The sequence below is a fragment of the Panthera tigris genome, chromosome C1 (genome assembly GCF_018350195.1).
Source record: "Panthera tigris isolate Pti1 chromosome C1, P.tigris_Pti1_mat1.1, whole genome shotgun sequence".
Classification (NCBI taxonomy): Eukaryota; Metazoa; Chordata; class Mammalia; order Carnivora; family Felidae; genus Panthera; species Panthera tigris.
Window position 1 is genome coordinate 101,340,457 of NC_056667.1, and position 27,258 is coordinate 101,367,714.

Genomic DNA, 27,258 nt, shown 5'->3' on the forward strand with positions numbered 1-27,258 from the left:
TGGTGTCTGTGTTCTGACCACTACGCTAGTGTCTCCTGGAAGTTAGGGACGTGATTCAAGATTGGAAAACCGCAATGGAAAGTCCGGCTCAGGAGACAATGAGCAGGCCAGGTGTTGGAAGAGCTGACTGTGGGCATGGCCTAGAGGCTGACTGTGGGGGAGTAAAAATTGCTATGGAATTTCCAGATCCCAGGGTATGGGCTCTTTGAAAAGCATTTCTGAGGTAACACTGCCATCTGGTGGTAAGACAATTGATAGCAATTCCTCTCCAAGCAAATCTAGTGTGGAAGAGCCTGTGGGCAAGGTATAGCAAATCAGCAGGGAAGTTATTTTTTTTGCTCTAAAAGAGGTCTAAAAGACCCTAGAAGACAAATCCCACTGCCCTGGTCCGCAGAATTGCCTGCAATTTCCACATGTCACTGAACGGTGGCTGCAGGCTAGAGTCAAATCCCAACTCTGCTCACTATGGATAACAGGGCAAGTTAAATAGCTTCATTTTCTCTTCTGAAAAAATGGGGAAAATAACATCTGCCCGTATGACTGTGGTGAGGATCAAGTGAAATAATGCAGGCAACACGTCAAGCACATTGTAAGCACTGAAATGTTCATTGTTGTTACGGTACTAAGGAGATGTGACAAGGAGATGGGGACTGGCCCAAAGGGAAGGACCTGGACAATTATTAATTGGACTTAATTACTGACCTTCAGTAAACCTCCCCAACCAAGCCTTTCCTTTACAACACAGAGGCTTTTGTAATTCTCCACCTGAAATCACCCGCTCCCTTTTCTGAACCATCTTTGATGAATTGGGAACATACATGGCTCGGGAGCAAATAGGCAACTATTTTATTTTGCAGTCTAATTTTGTAATGAAATCACTTAAATTGGAAGTGACCTTGCAAAGCCCCCAGAGTTCATTTCAAAATTAACCTTGGTCTGGCCTAGTTGCTCATTTACTTCCAAGCTGGAAGATTAACTTGTAGCCTTGAACCTCTTCTGAACTCATAGAGTTATAGGTAGTGACCTACTGCTCCCTACCACATCCAGCAGCAAGCCAGGCTCCCATCAGCTTCCTCTGGACACCACTTTTCCCAAGGACTGGAAGACGCTAATCTCAGGTTTGTTACTGGGTGTCTTCTGTGTGCTTGCAACAGGAGAAGGAGACGAGTCGCAGGAGATCTAGGAGAGAGGTCAGAGACTATGTGAGCATCATAGGTGCTGACTGTGAGTTTCCAAGGTGAATGATCCAGCAAAAAGGGGCTGTGTAGAGACAGGTAGGTAGGGGGACTCCAGGCAACTATCAAAGGAAGGCTTTGCTTCAAAGACACTACAGAGAAGGATATGTTTAGCAAAGTTAAGTCTTAACTCAATGGAATATTTATGGGTGTCCTTAAGAGGGAAAAGTCTCAGCCTTTGGGCATGTCCTTTATAACTTGACCATTGCTTCCTGACCACCAGCAGAGGAAACCAGTGACATGGCTATCACTTCTAAAAGGCAAAGAAGTTAACTTCTCAAACAACTGGACCAGGGTAGTTTCTTTGAAAAATAAGCTTGCATGGAACTAGATACCAATTCCCTCCAATGCAGAGCCACTCCCAGAAGGGAGTGTGATTGGGTCAGACAGAATCTATAGACCAATCTGGAGGGAACTGCCCAAGAACAGTGATTAAGTCAGCATGGTATTGGTAGAAAGATGGACCAATGGATCAGTGGAACAAATTAGAGAGTCTAGAAATAGAATCAGAGGAGAAATAGCTTTTTGTGATCTTCTACATCCAAACAGGAAGCAAAACTCCCAAAACTTGACTCTTAATCACTAGGTTACTCTGCATTTTATAAGATCCTTTTAGTCATACAAGGTCTCTATTAAGATAGTCATATCCTCATTTTATGGATAGCCAAGAATTGGAGCTTGTCTAAACTAAATGGTAGTAGAACATCATCTGTGAGACTTTGAGAAACATTATTGAGAAAAAAATAGGAATATTCCTAAATCCCCGGATAGTACCCTTCCCCCAGAAAAGGACTCCTGTTACCCTCTATGCCGTAGCAACTAACCGAGAATGAGCTATTGAAGTCTGTCTCCTTCAACTGTAAGCTTCTTGAGAGCAGAGATTGACATCATGTAAGTTTTTCAATCTCTATTGTTCAGCACAACACCTGGATATATTAGTTAGGCTTGTTGTGCTGTCATAGAGAATAAACCCTGAAATCTTAGTGGGTTAGCACATAAATATTTATGTCTTGCTCATATAAAATCAACTGATCTACTCCTGTCCAAATGGTGCTTCAGAGACCCAAGCTGCCTTTATTTTATAGCTATGTCTTCTGGGGAACAGGGCCTCCACATCGTTGTAGCAGAAGAAGAGAAAGATGAAGGGGCACGCATCGGTTCTTAAATTCCTGGCCCAAGATTTGACACATGTCACTTCCGCCCCAACCCACTGGCCAGAATTAGTCCTATAGCCCTGTCTATCTTTTAGCAACTGGGAAGGAAATGTCAGAGAACATATGATGAGTAGTAAACATCTCTGCCTTCCTGGCTGACAGTGTGTACTCAGTGAATCTTGTTGGATGAACTGATAAGTAAACATGACACAGGGTTTCAATGATGCTGTCCCAGAACTGAAGCAACTTTCACCTCCAGAGCCTCAGACGAGAATGCACATGTCGTCAACATGGAGAGTAATGCACTTGGATCTACCATTTATTGATGACTACTCTACATAAGGCACTTGTGACGGCACAAGAACTTGACACGGACTGTGGTGTTTAGTCCTCATATGGGCCCTATGGGATAGACCTTAATATTCTTCTTTCACAAACAACTTTGTCATGGAACCACAGTGAGCAAGTAGCAGAGCTGAGGCTTGAGCCCCCGTGGGCCAAGTTTCAAAGCTTATGAGAGTCTATCTTCTCGACTCCATGGACTCCTTCCACTATGAATGCCTTTCGGAACATCATGAGCAACTGAAAGCAATGGCCTTCAGAAATCCAGTCCAGAGTCATTGCCCTAGTGAGAGTGCTAGGAGGAAGGCAAAGAGAGACAGGACCATTCCATAGCTGGTTTTCCCCATTTCCAATGGCCTTGTCCTTTCTCATCTCTCTCCTGCTACCTCCTCCCAGGGACTACCACCATCAGACAGAAATGTGCCTCCAACACCTCAAGTCCATGGTGAAAAGAGTAGAGGTCAAAGCTCATTGTAATCATTTGTGTAGTTTCTGAGATCTGTTTTGCACCCTCCATCCTGTTTGAGCAAATGAAGAGGTGAGAGCAGTGATCTCCATCCGGGACACGTTTCCTGATAGCCTAGATTGTGTGGGAACTGTGGCCAAGCCCACTTTATGCAGCTCTCCCAACCCTGCAAGACAGAGACCTGAATGTCTCCTAAGGCACCACTAACACTCTACAGCAGCTCCACTATAGCCACGGCAAGTCAAAAGGATTCCTGGTCAGACTTTGTTCTTTTCATTGTGTGAGCATAGGTAATTCACCTGGAACCTCTGGGTTTTAATTTTTTCATCTATAAAATGGGATTGTTGTACATCTACTCTCTGATCATGATCTCACTGGGTTATTGTGAGCATCCAATGGAATAGTATATGTAAGAGTGCGTTTAGATTGCTAAGACTGCTTAACTGCTTAACTCGTTATTGTTTATGACCAGCTAAATAATGAAATTTTCTTTTCTTTTCTTTTCTTTTGGAATTTTCTTACTTGAATTGCATCTTGTTGAGGGGAGGGAGCAAAGCTACATATGCCCATGGCATTTAAATGCCAACTCTCTCACTCTATAAACCACACTTGGCTGTACACATTTGCTTCTCTTCATGATGTTTAAGCTCCAGGCTATGGAAGTCAGAACATTACCACATGAGTGATGTTGGGCAAAGTATTAACTAAGTAATCTCTCTGAGCTGATTGATGATGGTCTCTCATCAGTGAAATGGGAATAACAACATTTGTGTTTGGGAATTATCGTAAGGGGTGAAATACTAACGCACATAAAACAATCTATATAGTGCATGACATCATGAAGCACGTGATAAACGGTTCAATTTGATCAACATTTTATTATCAAGGAGCCATCATGCTGTCTCCAAGGGTCTTTGTGTAATCAAATGATTCCACTGCTTAACAGAATTAGAAAATCCCCAACCTTTCAAAACACCATATGAGCACTTGGATCAATGTCTCCCCGTGTGCTCTCAACAGTCTCCAACACCCCATAGAAAGCACACAACTTACAACATGGCTGTGCTCCAAAACTCTACTTGGAAGTCATTTGTTTGGGACTCAACACATATTTTCCCACAGAAAGAATGCTATTAAAATAGTGGTTGGATTCCCAGGTCACTGGAAATACCCACTTGATTTGCAAAGTAGCAGAAAATGGGCATATTTGCAATGCAAATGAGTATAAAGCAATGCTGTTGCATTGCTAGTCATTGGCCAAAACCGAAAACTAAGAATATTATGTAATAGATAGTTTCTTTTATTTTTCATAAATGATGGCAATAAGGAAAGCAGGCTCACTTAGAGAAAGAAGAGGGTGTTTTCAAAGGTTATGAAGGCTCTTTATTTGGTCTAATGTGACTTCAAAAATTTTAAACTTTTTAAAAAATTTTTTAAATGTTTATTTTTTGAAAGAGAAAGAGACAGAGATTGAGTGAGGGAGGGGCAGAGAGAGAGGGAGACACAGAATCCAAAGTAGGCTCCGGGCTCTGAGCTGTCAGCACAGAGCCTGACGTGGGGCTTGAACTCACGAACCGCGAGATCATGACCTGAGCCAAAGTTCGATGCTTAACTGACTAAGCCATCCAGGTGCCCCAAACTGTTTTGTTCGTGATCCAAGGGACTATGTAGCACTAATCTTATCAACCATGATGGAGTTATTTTGGTTTGCAAACAGAAAAGGCAAGGAAATGGGAAAGATCAGGGAAAGGGAAGAAGTGAGAAAGATTCCCTGGGGAAAAAAAAAATCAGCCAGTGGTTTGGATACACTGAGCAAGGAGGAAGAGGTATACATATGGAGTAAGATAGATATTACTAAATAGCTATGATAGCTATTTAGAAGAACAGCTTCTAAAAAGAGAGGCGTCAAGGCTGAGAGGCAAGAGGGAAGGAAGGCTGTGAGTACCCAGCTACTTGGTGTTAGGAAACAGCCTAATGATGGGCTCATTCCATCCTGTACTTCACTGCTATGAAGTACATGGTGAACTAGAATGTTAACAGCCACATCTAAACCAGGTCTTTGCATGTAAGGGCCAGGAAAGCACAGGATGTGAAAACCCCAAGGACCTCAGCCCAACCTTTAATTTCTGGTGCCTTCAAAGCTGGTAGAGATTAAACGGGAACATATGAAAACCTACAGCTTTCAAATGAGGAACTGAGGCCCAGGGAGAGGAAGTAACTTGCTGGCAATCATATCACTAGTAAGTGTCAGTAACCTCCCCAAAGCAGGCCGCCTCTCAGTCTGCTGCAGCCACTAGTTCCCTGACCTGGCCACTAGTCCGATTTGTGCTACACCTCGAACTTCAGCTCTTTCGGGCCGCTGTGGGCTAACCAAGCCGGGGCAGAAGGAGTACAGGAGGAACTGGAACGATCCAGGGTAGATCAATCTCTGGAAGGCTTAGGTCTAGGCTGAGAAGCTAGTTCTCAAATAAGAAGTGAATTCCAGGTACCACTACCAGACTATCCGGAAGGGACTGCAAGGGCACTGAGCGCGGATAGGAGACCTAAGTTGTTTTTCAATTCTGCTCTGGTATGAGCTTGCTCACATTTCTTCCTCCCTCTGAAGTCCCTCTCCGCTCTGATTGTCTTCTAATCCTCACCAGGCAGGATCTGTGGTCCTTGTGGCCTGGGGAGGTGGGCCAGTGAGTCGCTAATGTCACAATAGCTCAGACCCCTTCCAGGTCATGGTGGCCATTTTTTGTTTTGCTCTGTTCCGTTTTTTGCAATAATCATCTCTCCTCTTCAGCCCACCACCCCGCAACCACTCCTATTAGCTTGTTTTCCTTTTCAGTGATTAAACTTCTCCTGGCCTGTAGTCATGCTCCACCATGGGGAGTAGGATGTTTGGGCCACCGTGGCCTGGAAGGGGTCCTGCGTCCTCACTCATACTGTGTGAGGGCTCAGGAGAAAGGCCAGAACTGATCCCAGGCTGACAGAAACAACTAGGCTGGCCCCGTGTCCCCTCACTCCTACGCAGATGTAAGTCTTGGTTCCTTAGGCCACTCCAGGGTTAGGGACACTCTGATATCTGACCAGATATTCCTAGAATTCCAACTCCTATACCCTGACCTTTCTGCCCCATTTGGAGGACTCCCTGGGGACTCATGTGCCTCAGTTACTGGCATTGTCCTCACTGTGGCCCCAGCCCTGCGCTCCCCTCCCAGGGCTGCCGTTGCTATGGTGATGGCTGTAGGCTTTGCAGCCACTCTCCTTGAGGCTGTCACTTCATATACAGTGATTAAAGCACTTTCAGCCAACCTTGACTGGTATAATCTCTCAGGCAAGGTCCCCAAAGTGTAGCCTTGATGCTATCTCTACCATTCCAATGAAAAACTTGGCTTAAGTTCTGGCTTGGGGACCAAGCCAGAGGGTCTTGAAGGACACCACCTTTCAGCATCAAGCACTTGCACCTGGAGCTGGGCCCTCAGAGGCAGACTTGGCTTCCCTTATATCTCAATGACCTGCCCTGTGAGTTCCGCCCTGAGATCTCTTAAAGAACACCTAGGGGTTTCTCACACAAATAGAAGCTCCGATATCCCAGATTCCTCAAGTGACATCAACATGTATTATGAATCATTTAAAATCTTCAAAGAAAGACAACTTGTTTATCTAGCCTAATTGCATTAGATCAAATGGCAAATTATCTGCCTTGAAACGCCTACTGGTTATAGTCTATGTCATTCTTTCTTCCCCCATCAGGGAAAGCTGTTTGAACTTCGAGTCATTAGCAACGGGTACCACTGAATGTCCTTGCTTTTATATTTGCGCTTTCTTATCACTCATATGCTAGTTGTACTTCGCCATTTTCTACCAAGAGACAAAAAGCCTGAAGAAATTACATGAACTACAAGGAGCTAAGGTTCTTGGTCAGTGCACCAAAGACTTTTACCCTCTTTATGCTTCCTCTGCTTTCTCTTCCTCTTGGGCAGTTGGGATAGGGGAGAAAAGAAGAAAAGATAATGCAGCAGAGATCAAATAAAATGGGAATACAAGAAAACCATTAGATAACCTGGATCCTTGCTTGAATTCCTGGTGGCTTTAAGTCTGGTATTGATCAAACGGAGATACATAAAAACATGGAGTGCTAAGTCTTTCTTCCAAATTTGGGGAAAGCTTTGAACAATGAAGTTGTCCTTCTGTTCAACTACAGGCCTTATATTGGACCTCTAATAAAAATAATGGGCTCAGTACTTTACTAAGCTGTAAAAAATTTCACCCTACAAAATTATTGTAAATTCAATAAAACAAGTAATTTATGTGAACCAACTATTTTGCCCGGCACCATGAAAGCAAAAAAGGAGAATGTCTATCCTTAGGGGCTACCGGAAGGCACGACTCCGACCCTTCCCTTGTCATAATTTACTGCCTAATCTTTCAGAATTTATTCCATATCCAAGGCCTCATTCTCTTCAAATGCAAAATAAAGACACTAATACCTTCTCTGTCTACTTCACAGGGAAGTAGAAAGAAAATAGTAGAAAAAGAAACAGCAAACAGAAATGTGATAACAAAGTGTTTGGTATCTATAAAGATGCTGCCTTATTTCTTTCTTTCCAAGCAGCTTCCAGATGCTTTCATCCCCACTATTCCAGGCAAGTAATTCTGAGTGAGTCTAAGCCATTTCTCTTGGATTAGACTCAAGTGTTGTTGGGGTTTCATGCTAGAAAGCTGCAGAAGAGCATTTCTGTGAGTGTGTAATATATAGAATATGGAGAATTTGTTGAGACATCAGGAGTAGAAACCTGGTGGAGAATTCTCATCCAACAAGGCAGAGAAAGGACAGACAGGGGAATGTTAAATTCAAGTAATGAACATTCATGAACAGCAACTCACTGTCACATACTATCCTAATGCCTGGGGATTCAAAGCATGTTGGTGGGGGGAGGGGGTCCCAATCCAGTGATTCGCTAGGAAGACTCATAGGACATAACATGTAGTTGAAGCTATGATTAATTACAGAGAAGGAATGAGAAGCAAAACTAGCAAAGGGAAAAGGCTCATGGGGCAAAATCTAGAGGGAAACAGGTGTAAGCTTGCAAGAGTCTGCTCTCAGTGGCATTACACAGGATGCACTTAATTCCTCCAGCCGTGAGTTGTGACAACATGCGTGAAGCATTGACCACCAGGGAGGCTCATTTTAGAGACTCATTGCCCGAGGCTTTTTGTTGGGGGCTGGTCATATTGACATTCCCTGCCAAACTCATGCCAAAACTCTAAACTCTCAGAGAGAAAGCAGATGTTCAGCATAAACCATGTTGTTTGTACAGTTTAGACACAGTGAGCCATGCCATTCTTATCAGGGAGTACTGGGAACCTTCTTGAAATCCAAGTTCCCAGACTCTAACCAAGGTCTAACTTTGCAAGCAGGCTTTTCGAGGGATAGCATTCTGGAGCCTGTTATGTTAACTCTTTTGTGCACAGAAAGGTTTAAATCAGTGATCACAATACAGATGGAAAAATACAATGATTAATTCATTTGGCCAAAGTCACTGAGACTTTGAAGGGTCGGACAGGGATGAGATAAATTAGATGTGGTTCCTGTGCTTTGTCAAACTCAACTCAGCACCTCAACAACACCCTGCCCACCCACTGACAAAGTGTATTGCTTATAAAAAGCTCTATGGCTGTGCTCCAAATTCCTGCTGCTATCCTCCCCATCCAGAACCCACTGCACATCCCAGGGGCTTTGTTTCTGCCTGCCATAACTTCTTTCTGCTTAGCCCCTTGGGTAGATGTTTGTGGCTACTTCTCTGTTTGACTTGACTAGATTCTGGTGTGGCCCTGGATGCCTTCCAGCCAGTTCTGTCCCATCCCTGCCCCCACCAAGATCTCCAACACTCCATATTTCATCTGGCCTCCTTGGCCCCTTGTCCACTAGAGGAACCACTCCATTCATGTTTGAAGCCTTAGCTCCTGGGGGCAATCCCTATCCCTCAGTCAATGATTTAAAAGTCATTCCATTTCTACTCACAGACTTTTTTGGTTAATTTTTACCCCACTGCCAGCTGCCAAGGAGATGCCCAGGACTATGAAGTACAGATTTCTCAGCCTTTCCTACTGGAATCCTCTTATGAAGGAGCCCCACATGCTGTCTCTGACCGCAACCAGGGCCTTTAGCATCTCTGCAGCTAGACTTACCCCTGTCCTTGCCCCTACTAGAGGGATTTATCCTCAAACTCTACCTTCTTTCCTCTTTTAGGGGAGTGAGGGGTTTATCAGAAGCACCGGGTTCCAGGTCTGCTGCAGATTGGGGGTCACATAGGTTGAGTGCAGGTCACATAGTTGTTTTCTTGGTCTCAAAGCGAACATGTTCGGTGACCCAGCCAAGGAGTCAAAAACAGTCAGCTTTCTCCCTGATGTCAAGCAGAGCCCCAAGCAATTAGTTCACCCAGAGATGCCTGGGAACTCCCAGGTGATAGTTATCAGTTCAGCCCCAATTTCCCCAGCCTGATGGATCTCCTCCCCCAAAGGCACAGAGGTAGGAAAGAGCCCTTGGGCAAGTTCAGGAAATGTTCATAGTGACTCAAATGACAAGGAAAAGCCACATAGAGATGAAGTTGGTGAGAGTTAGGAGCTGGTCCAAGAAAGCTGTGAACGGCATCATAGGGGCACTTGATCAGACTCGTGTTTCAGAAAGATCCCAGAAGCTGGAGGGAGACAAGATAGACAGTGAATCTGGAGGCTAGGAGACAAAGATAAGAAGCTTTTGTAATAATCTTACAAGAAATGGCAAGGCCTCAACTGGACCTGAGGTGGCGGATGTAGAGACGAGGGGACAGACGTGAGGGATATTTAGAAAGCCAGACAATCAGCAGCTGGGAATGGGGGTGGTAGAATGGAAGCAGTGGGGTCGGCATCTTTGGCAGTTACCCTCATTGAAAGAAGGAATCCAAGGGAGTTAATGTTGAATCCAAATAGCACCAGGCCATACAGAGCCCCCCACATTCACCCTGTCCTCTATTTCTGACATACTCTGACCGGGTCTTTGTTTGGTTTTGGATTTTCTTCTGAAGGTCCAGAAATGCCTTTGGCATGTTTGACAGACTTTCAGGCTTTTGCCCGGGAGCGTCTGCCCAAGTCAACTTGGGATTTTATTGAAGGCGGAGCAGATGACAGCTTCACGCGGGATGACAACATCGCAGCCTTTAAAAGGTCTGGTCTTCTGTATCCTTTCTATTGTTAAGTTCATGTGCACCAGTTGAGAGGTCCTTGGAACATAGCAGCCCTGCTTTTTGCCTGCAGAGGACACAAAGTACTCAAGATATATTCATTTTGGGCTTTGCCAGAGGCTAATTTTTTTTTTTTTTTTTTTTGGTGGGGAGTGGGCAGGTGGTTGGGAAGAGAATGGATGGAGAAAAAACTTATCTTAGTGGCTCTGCAGAACTAGCGTGAGTCACCCTCCCTCTATCCCAGCAACTCTGCCACCTGACAAGATAGGACAAGAGTCCAGGGTCCCCAGTTACCTGGGCCCGGAGGAGAAACTGGCTGGGTAAGCCTAAATCTCCTGAGTTCCTAAACTTCTGGCTGGAAGGAGAGACTGTACATCGAGAAATATGTCCATGGGACATATGGACACCCAAAGAGTCTTAGGGGTGGAAGGAGGTTGATTTCAAGGGAAAAGAACTGGGCTGGAACAGCAGCAGGCAGAACACGGGGCAGCAACGAGCCCACAGGCCACATTGGGCCCACCACCTAATTTTGGATGGTCCACAAGCTAAGAATTTTTGTTTCCCATCTTTAAATGGTTGAAAAAAATCGAAAGAAGAATGGTAATTTGTGACATGTAAAAATTATATGAAATTCAAATTTCGGGGTTTATAAAGTTTTATTAGCCCCAACCATTTAAATTACATTTGTCATCGACGTATTGGCTACAGCTGCTTTTGCATCACAACAGCAGAGCTGAATAACTGTGACAGATGCATGGTCCACAAAACCCAAAATACTTACTATCTGGCCCTTTACAGAAAAAGTTTGCTGACCCCTGTAGTAGAGAGGTAAGGAGGAAACTGAAAAATGGGATACAAGGTGAATGCGATGTTCTGTATTTTCATACTTGTTTAGTACTACCTTTAGGCCCCTTCCTTGCTTTATCTCATTTTGCTTCTGTGAGACAATGATGAAATTTGGATTACTACTTCATTTCACGAAGTAACACAAGTTTGTACAACCAGTATTTCTAGCAAACCTTTCTACATTTGTGTATGATATTTTGTGAAAAACAAGCATTTTTGGACCCTGAGGCTAAGTATCTATTGGACTTAAAAGTGTGTTTTATATATTTATGATTTATGAATTTCCCCGCCTTCTTCTAAAGAAGTAGTCAAGTCAAATCTTCAAATGAATTAGCCTCTAGCAAAAAACAAAAACAAACAAAACAAAACAAAACCTCTGCCATGATCATGCTCTGGGATTTGTCCTCCTTCGGTGACCTTTTCTTACTTTATAGAGGCTTGTTTGTAACCCATGAGGGAAGATCCTCGAACTCCTTCCTGCTTATTCTTTTCCTTTCTAATTCTTGCTAGGTATGGTAAATCAACCAAAGCATCCAAGTGTGAGAGTCTGCTCAGACAGACAAAACTCAAAGGCACAGACCTGTGCCAGAGCAAGGTCAGAGGCAATATGAACCATAGGTGCACTGGGGGTTTAGAGAAAGTGGGGTTAAGGTGGGCCAGGGTGTTGAGAAAGGCTTTCTGAAGGAAAGTTGGTCTATGTGGCCTAATGAGCCCACTGACCCCCCACCCCCAGAGATTTCTTGGGTCCCAGTCTGGTGTATTCCTGCATGGGAATCTGGAGGCCCGGCACCAGGCAGCACCTGCACATAACACCACCAACAGAAAACTCTTTGTTGCTAAGCACAGAATCCGCCTCCGTCCCCGGTACCTGAAAAATGTGGTAAACGTGGACACCCGGACCACAATCCAAGGGGAGGAAATCACTGCCCCCATTTGCATCTCACCCACGGGTTTCCACTGCCTCGTCTGGCCGGATGGAGAAATGAGCACAGCCAGAGGTATGAACCAACCACACCTTGAGGCTCCCTTCCCTGGGGGCCCCGAAGCACGCAAGTGTCCTTCAGAGCAGTAGCAGGATTTCTCTTAGAAGGAGTTCAGGGACAGCAATCTGGCCACAATTAAGGAGTATGTGGGAAAAAGGATGCTTAATGCTATGTTTGTATAACATTTCACCTAAGAGTGAGAAAACATCCATTTCCATAATAATGGGTGGTTAGAGAGGGGGCTAAGGATAAATGGATGTGGAAATCGAGCAAGCCATCCTTCAAAGGAGGGGTCCAGGCCACCATAGTCTGTGGGGAAAGGGGTTCTCAGTGTGACTTCAAAGACAGGGCTCTCTCTGGCCTCTCGTGGGTCAGGGCTGGAGCTGAATGGTCTCTGGATTTAGGATGAGGAGGGATTCATGGCATGATGTCCTAACAAAGGCCCTGACAGGTGTTCCTGCCCCAATGTTGTGCTTCCCTTCTCATTGACTGATTTCATCATCTTATATGACAAAAAGGCTTTTATTGGGTGTGTCTTCTTCTTAGGAGCCCCTTATTCTCTTCTCTCATCCCTCTCTGCCAAAGAGAGAGAGAAAGAGAGAGAAGAGAAGGAAGAAGGGAGGTGAGAGGCTAAAAATAGTCTTATGACTCCCTTTATAATCTTTACTATAGGCCAAATCTAGGAAATAATTTATTTGCAGGTTGCCCAGGGCCTCTCTGGGATCTTTTCCTTTGACTCTGTGATAGAAGAAGTAATGAATCCAAGGATTCTAGAGTCGCAAATGACATCTGTCTGGTTAGGAACCCAGTCTGGCCAGGCTGAAATACGAATGTCCCACAGGACAATGACTACTTTCCCAAATGTTCATGCTTGAACGTGTGGTGTTGTTTTTAGAGTGGGGCAAAAGAATGGGATATCTCCTGTTGACATTAAGGATTGAAAATATTAAACCTTTTTTATAAAGTTATTTATTTATTTATTTACTCACTCATCTATTTTGAGGGGAAGAGAGGGACAGAGTGAAGGAAAGAGAATCCCAAGCAGGCTTCGAGTCGTTAGCACAAAGTCCAATGTGGGGCTCGAACTCACCAACCGTGAGATCGTGACCTGAGCTGAAATCAAGAGTTGGCTGCTGAACCGACTTGAGCCACCCAGGTGCCCCAAAATATTAAATCTTGATTAGGCCAGATTCTCTGCCCATGGGCTGCTGAATGGTAGTGACATTAACCTGCTGGAGAATCCTACTGAAAACAATGATTAAAGTAGGAAATGAGAAATATGTCGCAGTGTCAACATCACTGTCACCACCACCCTCGCCAACCTCGTTATCACTAACATATGTACAGCACATCACTTAGTAATTTTAAAAATGCTTCCATATCTAGTATCTTGTTTAATATCCCAACAACTCTGTAGGAGAGGTAGTAGTAGCCCCCCCTCCCCCATTTTACAGACGAAGAAAATGAGACCCAAGGCCACACAACTAAGAAGGGGAGGAGTCGGCATTTTTCTAACTCAGATAGCATGCTTTTCCCAGGACAAAGCTCAGCCTTCTCCACTGGAATTACATTTCCTCACCCTTGGTTCCCTTCTGTTTCCTTAACAAGTTCACAAGCAGCCCATTCTCCCATACATCTGAAAGCTGTAGCAGGTCCAACATGGTTCTGGGGACCTAGTGACACCTCCAGCTGGAAATAACAACCATGGACAACAGGGTTTAGAAGACGGGTTATACAGCAGGGGACCCAGACAGGATTGGGCCTCCCAGCTTGATCTAAGGCCCCCTCTCCCTCCTGCCCTAGCGGGAAGCAGAATGAAGTCAAGCTTTACCTTCACTGTCAGGGCAAGCTGGTCAGAGCGGCACAGACTCGGAGGGCTTCTGAGCCCCTTCCAGAATCCTGCCCTCCCACTTGAGCTGTACTGTTTGCTTTGCAGCGGCCCAAGCAGCCGGGGTCTGCTACATCACCAGCACATTTGCCACCTGTGCCCTGGAGGACATTGCTGCTACTGCCCCCAGGGGCCTCCGGTGGTTCCAACTCTACGTGCATCCAGACCGGCAGCTCAGCAAACAGCTGGTTCAGAGGGTGGAATCCCTGGGTTTCAGAGCTCTGGTCATCACTGTGGATGTGCCCAAACTGGGCAACAGGCGACATGACATCCGAAACCAACTGGACTTAAAGCTGAACTTACTGCTCAAAGACCTTCACTCACCTAAGGAGGTAGGAAAGATACCAGATCCGACGGGCAGGCATTACAGGAGGCAGATTTCTTCTTCTCCTTCCTCCCTTCTCTCTTTCCACGAAAGTTCATGGAATGCCTGCTCTTGCCAGATGCTGCAGATGCCACGTTTCCTGCTGTCCAAGGCTTCCAGGCGAACAGAACATAACACACAATGTCCTCACTGCTGGCGCTATCCACTTGTCACCAGAAAGAAGTGTTCAGGCCAGGGCTGGGCGCTAAGAAATAGGAAAGCATCGGAAAGGATTTCTTCATGGCATAGGAGAGTAAATTAAATAAGTTCTTCCTACATTTTCTACTTTATGGGACACTTAGAAAATGACAATTTGGGGGACGCCTGGGTGGCTCAGTTAGTTGAGTGTCTGGTTTTGGCTCAGGTCATGATCTCAGGGTCCATGAGTTGGAGCCCCGCATAGGACTCTGTGCCGACAGCTCAGAGCCTGGAGCCTGGGGCCTGCTTCGGATTCTGTCTCTCTCTCTCTCTCTCTCTCTCTCTGTCCCTCTCCCTCTCACACTCCGTCTCTCTCTCTCTCTCTCTCTCAAAAATAAATAAACATTAACAATTAAAAAAAAGAAAATGATAATTTTGGATGACACATTTAAGTTAACTAACCCCCTGAAGAGGCTGCTCGTAGACAGGGTGACTGGCCCATGGAGTGTAGTCAGCCCAGGCCCCACCCTGCTGCCTTAAGAACTGAGGGTCAGAATCTCTCTACACCTGGAACTCATTCCTGGAGCTGCAAAAGCACACTTGTTTGGAATCTCTGAAATAGGTGACTGCAAAGGCCACTTCCCCATTAAAACCCTACAGTCAGGGGGACCTGGGTGGCTCAGTCAATTAAGCATCCGATTTTTGGTTTCAACTCAGATTGTGACCTCATGGTTCATGGGTTCAAGCCCCACATTTGGCTGTGTACTGACAGTGTGGAGCCTGCTTGGGATTCTCTCTCTCTCTCTTTCTCAAGAATAAATAAATAAACATTTTTTAAAAAATCCTAGTCAGATGCAACGGAGTGCCCCAGAGACAGAAAATCATGGGAACATTGGAATGCCTTGGCTGCATCAGCAATAATGATACTGGCCTTTTCAGCTAGTGAATGGCTGTGATACACAGCCAAGTGAGTTAACAGTTCTACTCATTCACCACAAATTAGCCTTGGATTTTCTGGAATCCTTCTATCAGATCCCAGAGACACATTGGGATTGATGGGTATGTTATTCACATGGTAAGCCAAGGTTAAATATGAGGTAGTATCTGATTTAGGATTATTGAAGTATTTCTTAGCGCTTATAACCTTGTGCCTATCTCAAACATAACATGCTACACAGGCCTAGACGTGCCTTTGGTTATCCACCTCATGACTATATTCTAAGTTCCTTTAAAGTAGGGATTATGTCTTATTTGCCTTTGTATCTGCAGATCCCGGCATAGTTATTGAGCAGGGACACAATTAAGGGTTAATGAATAAGCAGTTGAAATAGCAGTTCTTTTGCACAAAGTTTGTTAGGAAAAGGAGCCGGAAGTGTTGTTGATTCTGTGGCTCCTCTTTTAAGGCTCATGAAAGGTGGCTATCCGACTGTCTCATTTTGGAATGGATCAAATAATCTTAAAGGAGCTCAGGTCTAAGTTCTCTTTTCTTGGGGCGCTTGGGTGGCTCAGTCGGTTGAGCGTCCGACTTCGGCTCAGGTCATGATCTCACGGTCTGTGAGTTTGAGCCCCGCGTCAGGCTCTGTGCTGACAGCTCAGAGCCTGGAGCCTGCTTAGGATTCTGTGTCTCCCTCTTTCTGCCCCTCCCCCATGCTCGCTCGCTCTCTCTCCCTCTCTCTCTCAAAAAAAAAATTAAAAAAACCCAAAGCTCTCATTTCTTCCCCACAGAGAACGTCAATGCCTTATTTCCAGATGTCCCCCATTGACTCATCCATCTGCTGGAATGACCTCTCCTGGCTTCAGAGCATAACTCGATTGCCCATTATCCTTAAAGGGATCTTGACAAAAGAGGACGCAGAGTTAGCCGTGAAGCACAACATCCATGGCATCATTGTTTCCAACCATGGTGGAAGGCAGCTAGATGACGTTCTTGCTTCTGTAAGTAGGGTAACTTCAGAGGCGTGTGTGTGTGTGTGTGTGTGTGTGTGTGTGTGTGCATGCGTGCCCACAGGAAGGTATCCTGTGGAGTTTGGCCTACGCTCTCGTCTCCCTTACTAGGTATCCGCATATACCTGTGAATTGCAAGGACTTTTCATCATTAACAGCCTACTGTGTACCAGGTTCTTTTTCCAAACTTCACATACGACATCTCTAAATCTCACAATGGTCCTACAAGAATAGGATCATTATCACTCTTTTACAGATGGGGATCCTGCAGCTTAGGGATGTTGAGTAACTTATCCAAGATCACACAGTTAATTAGTGGTTAACTGTCAATAGGAGAGACGTTCCAAAGGCGCTGAGGTTTCCTACCTTCTGGAAGAAGTGTTCAGTCAAAGACCGCCTGCGTGCATGGAGTATAAGGACATATTTTCTCATGTCACACATCCTGGGAAGGAACACTGCCTCACTTAAACTAATAAATAACCATCTTTCACAGTAAAACTAAAAAATGCCATACGAACCCTCTTCTAAAAATCTGTGACAGTCTGTAATTCCCCCCCTTTCTTTTGAATGTACGCCCATTACGGAGGAAAAGGAGGCAGGCAGAGAAAGAATCTTTAAATGGGAATGAATTGTTGATTTACTTTCATGGACATATATCACTTATATTTTTCAAGAGATTCTTCTATTCCTACTTGATTTATTTTAAGAAAGGGAAGTGGGTTTTTTTTCTCTCTTTCAGGCCTTTTTATTATGTAAATAAAACATGTTCACTGCAGCTAAATTATAAAATATACATATGCAAAAAGAAAAAGATAAAAATCACCCCTAATTTCATCACTCTCATTAGCAACAATATTTTGGTAATGGTTTTCATCTACTTCTTAAGGCAAAGATGACATCTTGGGTTTAAAAAGCTACATACGGTTTTGTAATTTTTCTCTTTTCACTTACCGATGTGTTAAGAGCATCACTTCAGTTCAATATATATGTTTCTCTCAGTTTTAATGGTATAGAGTAGGAATGGGCAATTTATACAACCAACAGCCTATGGTCGAACATCCGACGACTTCCAAGCTTTCACTATTTTAAACAATAGCATCAAACACTGTCCTTAAATCTTTAGCACTCTCTCAGTCTTGAAGATGAATTCCGGGAGATGTAGAAGGTTCATTAGCCAATCCGTACGTTTCAAGGCTTGTGAAGCTTGGAGGTTTCAGGTGCCAATCACTTGCCTCTTCTTCCTTTCCAAGGGAGAACCCTCCAGGTTCTCACTGAGAGAGAACAGACACAGAATGGCAAGCCCACATGGAGAGCAAGGGGCACCGTGTGCCGTGCCTCTCCATAAGAGCTGATTGAAGGGAATAGTCGGGCCTCTTCTCATCCCAAATCTTGACCTATGACCCTTGGAGAAAGTAGATCTGCAGAGCACATGCTAGCTCTCTCACCCAATTCCTGTAAGAATGCCCACAGGTTTCCTGCCACACACCCAGGAACTGGCAGAACAGGCTGCAAAAGATTATAGCAGGTCCTGGGCAGTCACAATCGTGTCTATAGATAGGAACAGAAAGCAAGAAAGAGCCCATCACCAGCAAGCAGCAAATAGAGTCGAACGTTCACCCTTGAAATAACTCTAATAAAACACGATGCAGTAGGCTCTCTCTCATGAATCATTTAAGCCACTCTTGCTTCCTTGGGGAGGACTGAGTAATACGTGGTGCAAGAGGCTACACTTCTCACTGCACCTTTCACTGCACTTCCTCAAGAGAGAATGCCTGTTCGTAAAGGCAGGAGCCAGAGAGAGAATTTCTCCTTCCCCATCATGCTGATCCACATGTCCTTCTCCCAAGACATCTGACTGAACAACCAAAACCAAGGTCATCGGGGGCCAGTGCCGAGATTAGTGTGAAGCTAGTGAAGTACCCACTTCTGGCTCAAAATTTGAGAGGGTGCCAGAAAAGCTTAGTAAGATAAATAATAGTTTAATGCACTATTTAAAAAATTTAAATTAATGCCCAATAATCCATGGTGAATAAAATATCAACATTTTTGTTAATGTTTATTTTTGACAGAGAGAGATAGAGACAGAGACAGAGAGTGAGCAGGGGAGGGGCAAGAGAGAGAGGGAGACACAGAATCTGAAGCAGGCTCCAGGCTCCAAGCTGTCAGCACAGAGCCCGACATGGGGCTCGAATCCATGCACCATGAGACCATGACCTGAGCCCAAGTCGGACGCTCAACCGACTGAGCCACCGAGGTGTCCCTAAAATATCAACATTTTAAATAAAGATAGGATCTGTCTTTGTATTTGCATAACCTACCTCCACTCATCTCACCGCTGGCCTGGCCCCAGATCCAGTAAATTTTATTTATAAAAATAAGCACACACGCGCACACACACACACACCCGCTGCCCTTCAGCTCACAGGTCAAAGTTTGCCATTTGATTTTTTAAATATTGCATTCAAATGTTATTTATCTGAGTGTTTGGGCACACTTAAGTTTTGTGCCTGAGGCCAGTGCCTCACTGTGAGGGGTATGACTCTTTGAAGTTCCCATTTCTAGAAGGTTCCATATCTAACACTCCTTGTATTTCTTCCTGAGACCTGGGAAAAGGGTAAGCTAGCTGTAGCCAGAAGGCTGTAATGAATGTCCTATCATGACCTACTGAAAGTAACTCTAAAGCAATACTGTATCCGAGGCTCAAATTCACTCCTTTGTTCTCAAATTCCTTCAGCTCCATTGTCCAATATGGCTCATTGGAAGAGTTTGCACAGATACATTTATCTCTTTTTCACAACATCATAGGAATATTCCAAATAATACCACACTGGGGCTATAAAAATACCCCTTATTTGGACATGCATTCTTGCCAGTTAGCACATGTAAGTTTAAAATGTATTCAGTTCAGGGCACCTGGGTGGCTCAGTCGGTTAAGCGTCCAACTTTGGCTCAGGTCATGATCTCACAGTCCGTGAGTTCGAGCCCCACGTCGGGCTCTGTGCTGACAGCTCGGAGCCTGGAACCTGCTTCGGATTCTGTGTCTCCCCCTCTCTCTGCCCCTCCCCTGCTCATGCTCTGTCTCTCTCTGTCTCAAAAATAAATAAAAACATTAAATAAATTTTGTTAAAAATAAAATGTATTCAGTTCTTCTCCACTTGTAAACTAGAGTACAAAGTCCTTTCCTCCCTGATTTCATATTCTGTTCAGTCTAGGCCAAAGGATCGCATAGAGGTAGAATTCCCACTGATTCCTTTGGCAGCAGAAGTTCCCCGGGCGTCCACTTTCTCCTCCTCTCCAGTTGTCCCTTCAAGAGGCACAGAACAGGAGCCCAGAGGCAGTTCCAGAACGCTGTCCTCAAGGACCCTCCTCCCAGACTCTCCCATCACCCCTCCTCTTAGACGTAGAGGCGCTGAAGGGTGCAGCCCGGTCTGGGGCACCATGGGTCGGTGAGGCCGGGGACTGAGGAGGCAAGGTGGGAGACAAAGTCTGGGGAGAAGCCAGGCCAAGTGATAAGCTGCTTTAGTTTTGCCTTTCCGTACTTCTACAGTACTGCTGCTTTTCCATTCCCACTCCCCATGTCTCCGATAACCCACACGGGAGCCAGGAACAAGTTGTTCATGTGTGGTGTGCAGGGAACAAGGTATAGCCCAGTTACACAAGACAGCCTGGGGTCCGGACACTTGGGCCAAGGCTGGTCACATTCTCTTTGCCCACGACACCCACTGCCTTAGTGATGGAGAACACTCCTGCCTGTGCCGCCCTAGAAACAGAGAAGGTAGAAGAAAATCAAAAGTCAAAACGTCCTTTAGAAACAAGAACAGGAAAGGGACGCCTGGGTGGCTCAGGCATTTAAACGTCTGACTTCAACTCAGGTCATGATCTCACGGTTCATGGGTTTGAGCTCTGCGATGGGCTCGCTGCTGTTGGTACAGAGCCTGCTTTGGATCTTCTGTCCCTCTCTCTCTCTGCCCCTCCTCTGCCTCACACATACTCTCTCTCTCAAAATAAATAAACATTAAAAAAAAAAAGAATATTAAACTGAACGCCATAAATGGAAATGTCTCCTTTAGGATGTGAAGAGGAACCAAGAGTTTCTTCCAAGCTACAGACAGCTGAACGAGTCAGAGAGGAGCTGTGCTCTGTCAGGGCAGAAAATGGCAAGAAGGAGAGCCTGTAGGAAGTCCCCGGGGCTTGGGGACACAGCTGCACTGCTCTGGGAGGGGAAGGGAAGCACAGCTGGGGCATGGGAAGGGAAGACACTGGTAGACCTCACCCACACTTGGACTTCCTGTTCCTAAGCCACGGTGAGGGGCCATCTCTGTCCCATGACCCCCAAGAGTGAAAATGGAACTCCCTCCAGCCCTGCATGTCTCTTTTTTCAGATTGACGCCTTGGCAGAAGTGGTGGCTGCTGTGAAAGGGAAAATGGAAGTGTACCTGGATGGTGGGATCCGAACTGGCAACGATGTGCTCAAGGCTCTGGCCCTTGGGGCTAAGTGTGTGTTTCTGGGGAGACCAATCCTGTGGGGTCTTGCCTACAAGGTGAGAGTGGCAAAGTGAGACCCAGCCAGAAGATACTGGGCTTCTTGTTTGTTTCCACACTTTCCTGTGGTTTGCCCTCCAAGCTTAGCCGTTTCTCAAGGTGCCACAGATTTCTGAGGGCCCGTCCCCCCTTGCCTGGATCCCCACGCCTCCTCTGCCACAGGGTACACATTCTCAGGCGCTCTCACCCCATCTTTTCCTCTTTGCTGCCCCGTATTCCCAGCATAGTTCCAATTCCGCAGACATCCCTGTTCTGCAACCCCCCCCAGCTGTGAGCACACCCAGACCTGATACTCAGCCCATGGTCAGAATGTTCCTTCACGCTTCTTTTTGTGTCCCCGCCCCCGCCCTCATTCTTGGGAGCAGGGTGAAGATGGTGTTAAGGAAGTTTTGAACATTATAAAAAACGAGTTCCACACTTCCATGGCCCTCACAGGTAAGTTTTTACAATTATTTTTGTTGTTGTTATTGTTGTTTACTTATTTATTTTCAATTTATGCCCAAATTAGTTAGCATATAGTGCTACCATAATGATGTCAGGAGTAGATTCCAATGATTCATCCCCTGTGTAAAACACCCAGTGCTCACCCCAACAAGTGTCCTCCCTAATGCCCCTTACCCATTTACCCCATCCTCCCACCCACATCCCCTCCAACAACCCTCAGTTTGTTCTCTGTATTTAAGAGTCTCTTCTGCTTTGTCCCCCTCCCTGTTTTTATGTTATTTTTGCTTCTCTTCTTTATGTTCATCTGTTTTGTATCTTAAATTTCACATATGAGTGAAGTCATATGATATTTGTCTTTCTCTGACTGACTTATTTCACTTAGCATAATACCCTCTAGCTTCATCCACGTTGTTGCAAACAGCAATCATTCTTTTTGATTGCCGAGTAATGCTCCATTGTGTGTGTGTGTGTATATATATATACATATATATATACATATATATATATACCACATCTTCTTTATCCGTTCATCCGTCAATGGACATTTGGGCTCTTTCCATACTTTGGCTATTGCTGATAGTGCTGCTATAAACATTGGGGTGCATGTGTCCCTTTGAAACAGCATACCCATATCCTTTGGGTAAATACCTTGTAGTGTAATTTCTGGGTCGTAGGGTAGTTTTATTTTTAGCTTTTTGAGGAACCTCCATACTGTTTTCCAGAGTGGCTGCACCAGTTTGCATTCCCACCAGCAGTGCAAAAGAGATCCTCTTTCTCCGCATCCTCACCAACATCTGCTGTTGCCTGAGTTGTTCATGTTAGCCATTCTGACAGGTGTGAGGTGGTATCTCATGGTTTTGATTTGTATTTCTATTATGGTGAGTGATGTTGACTCTGTTTTTATGTGTCTGTTAGCCATCTGGATGTCTTCTTTGAAGAAGCGTCTATTTGTGTCTTTTGCCCATTTCTTCACTGGATTATTTGTTTTTTGGGTGTTGAGTTGATAAGTTCTTTATAGATTTTGGATACCAACCCTTTATCTGATATGCCTTTTGCAAATATCTTCTCCCATTCTGTTGGTTGCCTTTTAGTTTTGCTGATGGTTTCCTTCGCTGTGCAGAAGCTTTTTATTTTGATGAGGTCCCAATAGTTCATTTTTGCTTTTGTTTTTCTTGCCTCTGGAGACATGTTGAGTAAGAAGTTGCTGCGGCCAAGGTCAAAGAGGTTTTTGCTTTCTTTCTCCTCTAGGAGTTTGATGGCTTCCTGTCTTACGTTTTGGTCCTTCATTCATTGTGAGTTTATTTTTGTGTATGGTGTAAGAAAGTGGTCCAAGTTCATTTTTCCGCATGTCGCTGTCCGGTGTTCCCAGGACCACTTGCTGAAGAGACTGTCTTTATTCCATCAGATATTCTTTCCTACTTTGTCAAAGATCAGTTGGCCATAGGTTTGTGGGTCTATTTCTGAGTTCTCTAGTCTGTTCCGTGATCTAAGTGTCTGTTTTTGTGCCCAAACTTTTACAATTCTTTTCCTGATTTGGAGCGGAAGGCATGAGGGCTACGGAATAGGCACCTTCTGGCTTAGCTTTCCCTGGCCCGGTGGCCACCCAAAAGAGAGAGAAAGGAAGAGATGTTCCAAAGATGGAGCACAAATGCAGAACGTGATACCTTTGCTACAAAAGCAGATGCAATTTCAGGTTATGGGAAAGAGGGTCCCATTATACTCTGGCCTGTTCAGGTCACATCAGGCTTGTTGGATGTGTTTCTGTGAATCATCTTTTAAGTAATATTCATGGACTGTGAGGAGTTGAGAAATTATGTCCAGGAGGAGGCATGGAGGAACTGGGGAGATAGATACAACAGGAGGAGAGGAGGGAGGAGAGGGAGAAGTGTCATCCTGTGTGACCACAGCTGGACAAACGTGAACGTCTCGAAGTTACATGCGGGTGGATTTCACTCAAAAACGAAGTTATTGTAAAGCACCGCTCATAGAAATGTACAAGTTTTTAGCAGAGCCTAGGATCCCAGTGACCTATAAAATAGTAGTTTTTAAACTAAGATGATGACTGCTGTCTTGAGAAAGATTTGGTTTGGAGTTTTTAGTTTATTTCTTTCTAGTTGGCACAAGATGGCAAGGTGGGTATTGCAGGTAGTTAGTGCTGGGGCACTAGAGGTGCTAAATGTCCTAAAATGCCTGGAACAGTCTCACAGAAGAGAACCACCTACCCAGTGCCAACGGCCAATGGCTCTGTCTTTGATTGTCTGTGTCTGCTAAGGAAACAATCAATCAAGAGCTCTGATGTGAAATCAAGACCATTTTCTTTCATTAACTTGTTACCATAAGTGTTACGCAGCATCTGTTGTGTGCCAGGCACAAGGCAAGGCATCCAGGCTCTTCTCAAGTCTGGTTTTGGTCTGATATTTAGACAAGTGTCTTGCCCTCGAGCAAGACAAGTTGTATTAGTAGTGCCCATTGGGGCTGCGGACTCAACCTTTTGGGCTTGAATGATACAAATTAGAAAACTTAGATCAGCATTAACGCCAGCACCAGCCTCCTTTCCGCTGAGCAGATTAATTCAAGAAAAAAAATTCAGCTTTGAACCAGAACCATACTATTCAAAGCCTATGAAGATAAGTCAGTATATGACACGGGGTCACCAAGATCCCTCCTCATGGGCATGAGCCCATGAGGCACGAGTGTGAATAGATATCATATTGGTGTGTTTTGCCCCTGGGACGGAAGGGGGTGAAAGATGGGAAGACCCATGAGCTTCTACAGATTCTGGGAGGTTGAAATGACTTCCACTGCTCCCCCCAATTTTTTTTCCATCCTTGCCAATGATGCCTGATCTTCTTTTAACAGAAAGAAGCCTGTTGGGGGGGATTCACAATAACAAACCTCTTCTATTCTGCCCAAAGTTTACACTTCACAATCACTGGGTTAGAAATGGTGGCTGGAAAATCTTCTGAAATGGAGTGGAGAGCACCCTTTTTTAAAGGGGGCAAAGAAAGACACCAAACTGTGAGCACGTTTATGGCAGACAGTTTATACTCCCCTCCTTCTAACTGTTCCGCAATGAGAATGTATGGTTTTAAGTGTACAGAAAAATTAGTAATCGCAACCAGATGTGGCACAGGGAAGAAGGAAGAAGAGAAAGAATAAGAAACTGAGGCAGAAGGGCTTCCATTGGCATCCTCTGCATAAGAGTCCCTCCCCCAGAGAAGACCCCCAGACTAGTCCCCGGGGTGAAGGGATCTTGGGCAGGGATTTTGGTAGAACTCACTAAAATGCAAAATCACAGCGTGAACCCCCTTAGATTCTGTCACCCCCTAGCCCTTCCACACACAATGTGTGTTAAGACACCTGACACAAAACCGGCACTCAGGAGGGATCAGTTAATATGATTTCTCTCTCCCAATTCCCCTGGAGATGTGCGATATTTTCCCTTATGACCCTGTAACATACAGTCTTGGAAGGAGAACCCTATTTACTGATAGCAAAATAAGTTTAAGAGTCATGCTTTTTTGGGGTGCCTGGGTGGCTCAGTCAGCTAGGCGTCCAACTTCGGCTCAGGCCATGATCTCGCGTTTCGTGAGTTTGAGTCCCGCCTGGGGCTCTGTGCTGACAGCTCAGAGCCTGGAGGCTTTTTCAGATTCTGTGTCTCCCTCTCTCTCTCTGCCACTCTCCCCCTTGCTCTCACTCTCTCTCTCTCTCAAAAATAAATAACTATAAAAAAATTTTTTTAGGTCATGTTTTTCTCACCGTGAGACCAATTGCTGAAATTATCTTACAGAAAGGTTAGAACCAGGACCGGTCTTGGAAAATGTCCACATATAAATCACACCAACACGAGGCTGCACAGACCTCACTAAGGCCTCGTCCTTCACAAGGGGACAAGGCTGAATTAAAAAGTCTATGAACCTTCTTGAGGTTTATTGTTTGTCATTACCCACTCCAGGTTAAAGTAGCCAGAAACATTTTAGTGTAAATAGCCTCCTAATTTGCAGTAATGAAAAAGCAGGAAAAAGTTATAAATATGCATTCTCTCCCCACCTTTCATGGAGTCTCTGCCAAGTGCAGGGCGGTGCCCTTGGTACTGCATGAGACCCAGAACCCAATCTGAGGAGAGCCGAATAAGTACAGAAGCATTACCAAAGCTTGTGTGTCCAACTGTCTCAAAATGCAATCGCAGCATAACTCTGAGGCAACTATTGAGACATTTTTACATCGTTTGCATACGATTTTTATTACAATATGTACCGGCGATTCTGTTTTGGCATCTCTGTGCTCCTTGAGTAGGTCTGCCTGCTGTGGACACCCACTATCCTCTGCTCTGGGGAAACCCAAAGCTCTTAAGACCACTGTCCATCCTCAGGAGAGCCGCCTCTGGCACCGAGGTCCTGCTTCTGCCGTATGAGTTCAGTTTGTGGCTTATTTATGTATCCCATGCCTGACACTTCTGTCCACTACAATCAACCCAGGCGTGAAACCCAACTTTTTCCTATGTTTCCCTTTTTAGGGGGGAAAAAAGCCTTTCATGGGTGATATTTTGGTGAGTGATACATTATGCTAAAGCTGTGTTTTGAGAGGTGAGGGTACACACATCGCCCATGTGGAAACAACTTAAATTAATCATTGCACATCCCGGCCTTCAAGTCCTTCCGCCTCATCATCACCAGAGATTTCCCTTCTACTCAAGGCCACGACTCCCCGGTCTGTACCAACACGCTACCCTCTCTTCCTCCCCGCTCCTCGTGCTTCTTGTCTGATGTCACTGTCTTCACTCACTTCCTGTGTCTAATCTCATCTACAGTTCTAATTTTGCATTTTAATGAAGCTCCTCCACTAAAGAAGTACGTTTCATCTTGCAGAGCTTTCCCTTGGAAGGCAACTGCTGTATGAAATAGTCATCCCATCTCTTATTTCTGACTCATACTTTTCCCTGACAGATACTTCCTATATCCATGAGCCTTATCGGCACTCAGATAAAGGTCAAGTGTATCTACGGCCCATATGAATTGATTTTTTAAATACTAAAATGGTGTTTACATATTTTTACTGTGGCATTTTGACATGGCTGTGTTGAAAGAGGACACGGGCACAGGCTCACAAAATAATTCTCAAGGCAATCAGAATAACATTACTCATCCAGTATCTTCATCTACCTTTGTTTTTTAATTTTTTCTTTTTATTTTACAGAGGGAAAGAGAGCATGAGCAGGGGAGAGAGCAAGAATCTTAAGCAGATTCCATGCTCAGTGTGGAGCCCCACACGGGGCTCAATCCCACAACCCTGGGATCACTATCTGAGTCGAAACCAAGAGTCGGATGCTCACCCGACTGAGCCACCCAGGTGCCCCATAGAGAAATAAGCTTTTTAACTGCTTTGTTCTTTTAGGTTGCCAGTCAGTGGCAGAGATCAATCAGGACATGATCCAGTTCTCCAGGCTGTAAAGGAAGAAGGCCAATGAGCAGACTGCTGAGGTTGCCCACAGAGAGAAGACAAACTCACAGCATGGTGTGCAATGCCTTCCTGCCTTGCCCCTATCCTACCCAGAGGCTCATCCCCTGCACCTTCAACCACTCCACCCCTTGTACTTCAGGCCCCAGACCCCTCCTCTTCCTCAAAGGTGACACGCTCTCCTTTACCTCACTGTTTGTTATATGCTCTTGCCTGAACTCCTCCTCTGAAAGAAAAAAACCTTAAA

General features: G+C 45.0%; 1 protein-coding gene across 1 annotated transcript; it reads left to right on the forward strand.

The window, feature by feature from the left end:
- Nucleotides 1–1,088: 1,088 nt before the first annotated feature.
- Nucleotides 1,089–27,258, forward strand: HAO2 (hydroxyacid oxidase 2). Its single transcript, XM_042996644.1, has 8 exons — nucleotides 1,089–1,118; nucleotides 10,250–10,388; nucleotides 12,098–12,249; nucleotides 14,171–14,454; nucleotides 16,350–16,559; nucleotides 20,951–21,109; nucleotides 21,476–21,545; nucleotides 26,949–27,258. The coding sequence occupies exons 2-8, from the start codon at nucleotides 10,258–10,260 to the stop codon at nucleotides 27,002–27,004; spliced, it is 1,062 nt and encodes a 353-aa protein (XP_042852578.1). The 5' UTR covers nucleotides 1,089–1,118; nucleotides 10,250–10,257; the 3' UTR covers nucleotides 27,005–27,258.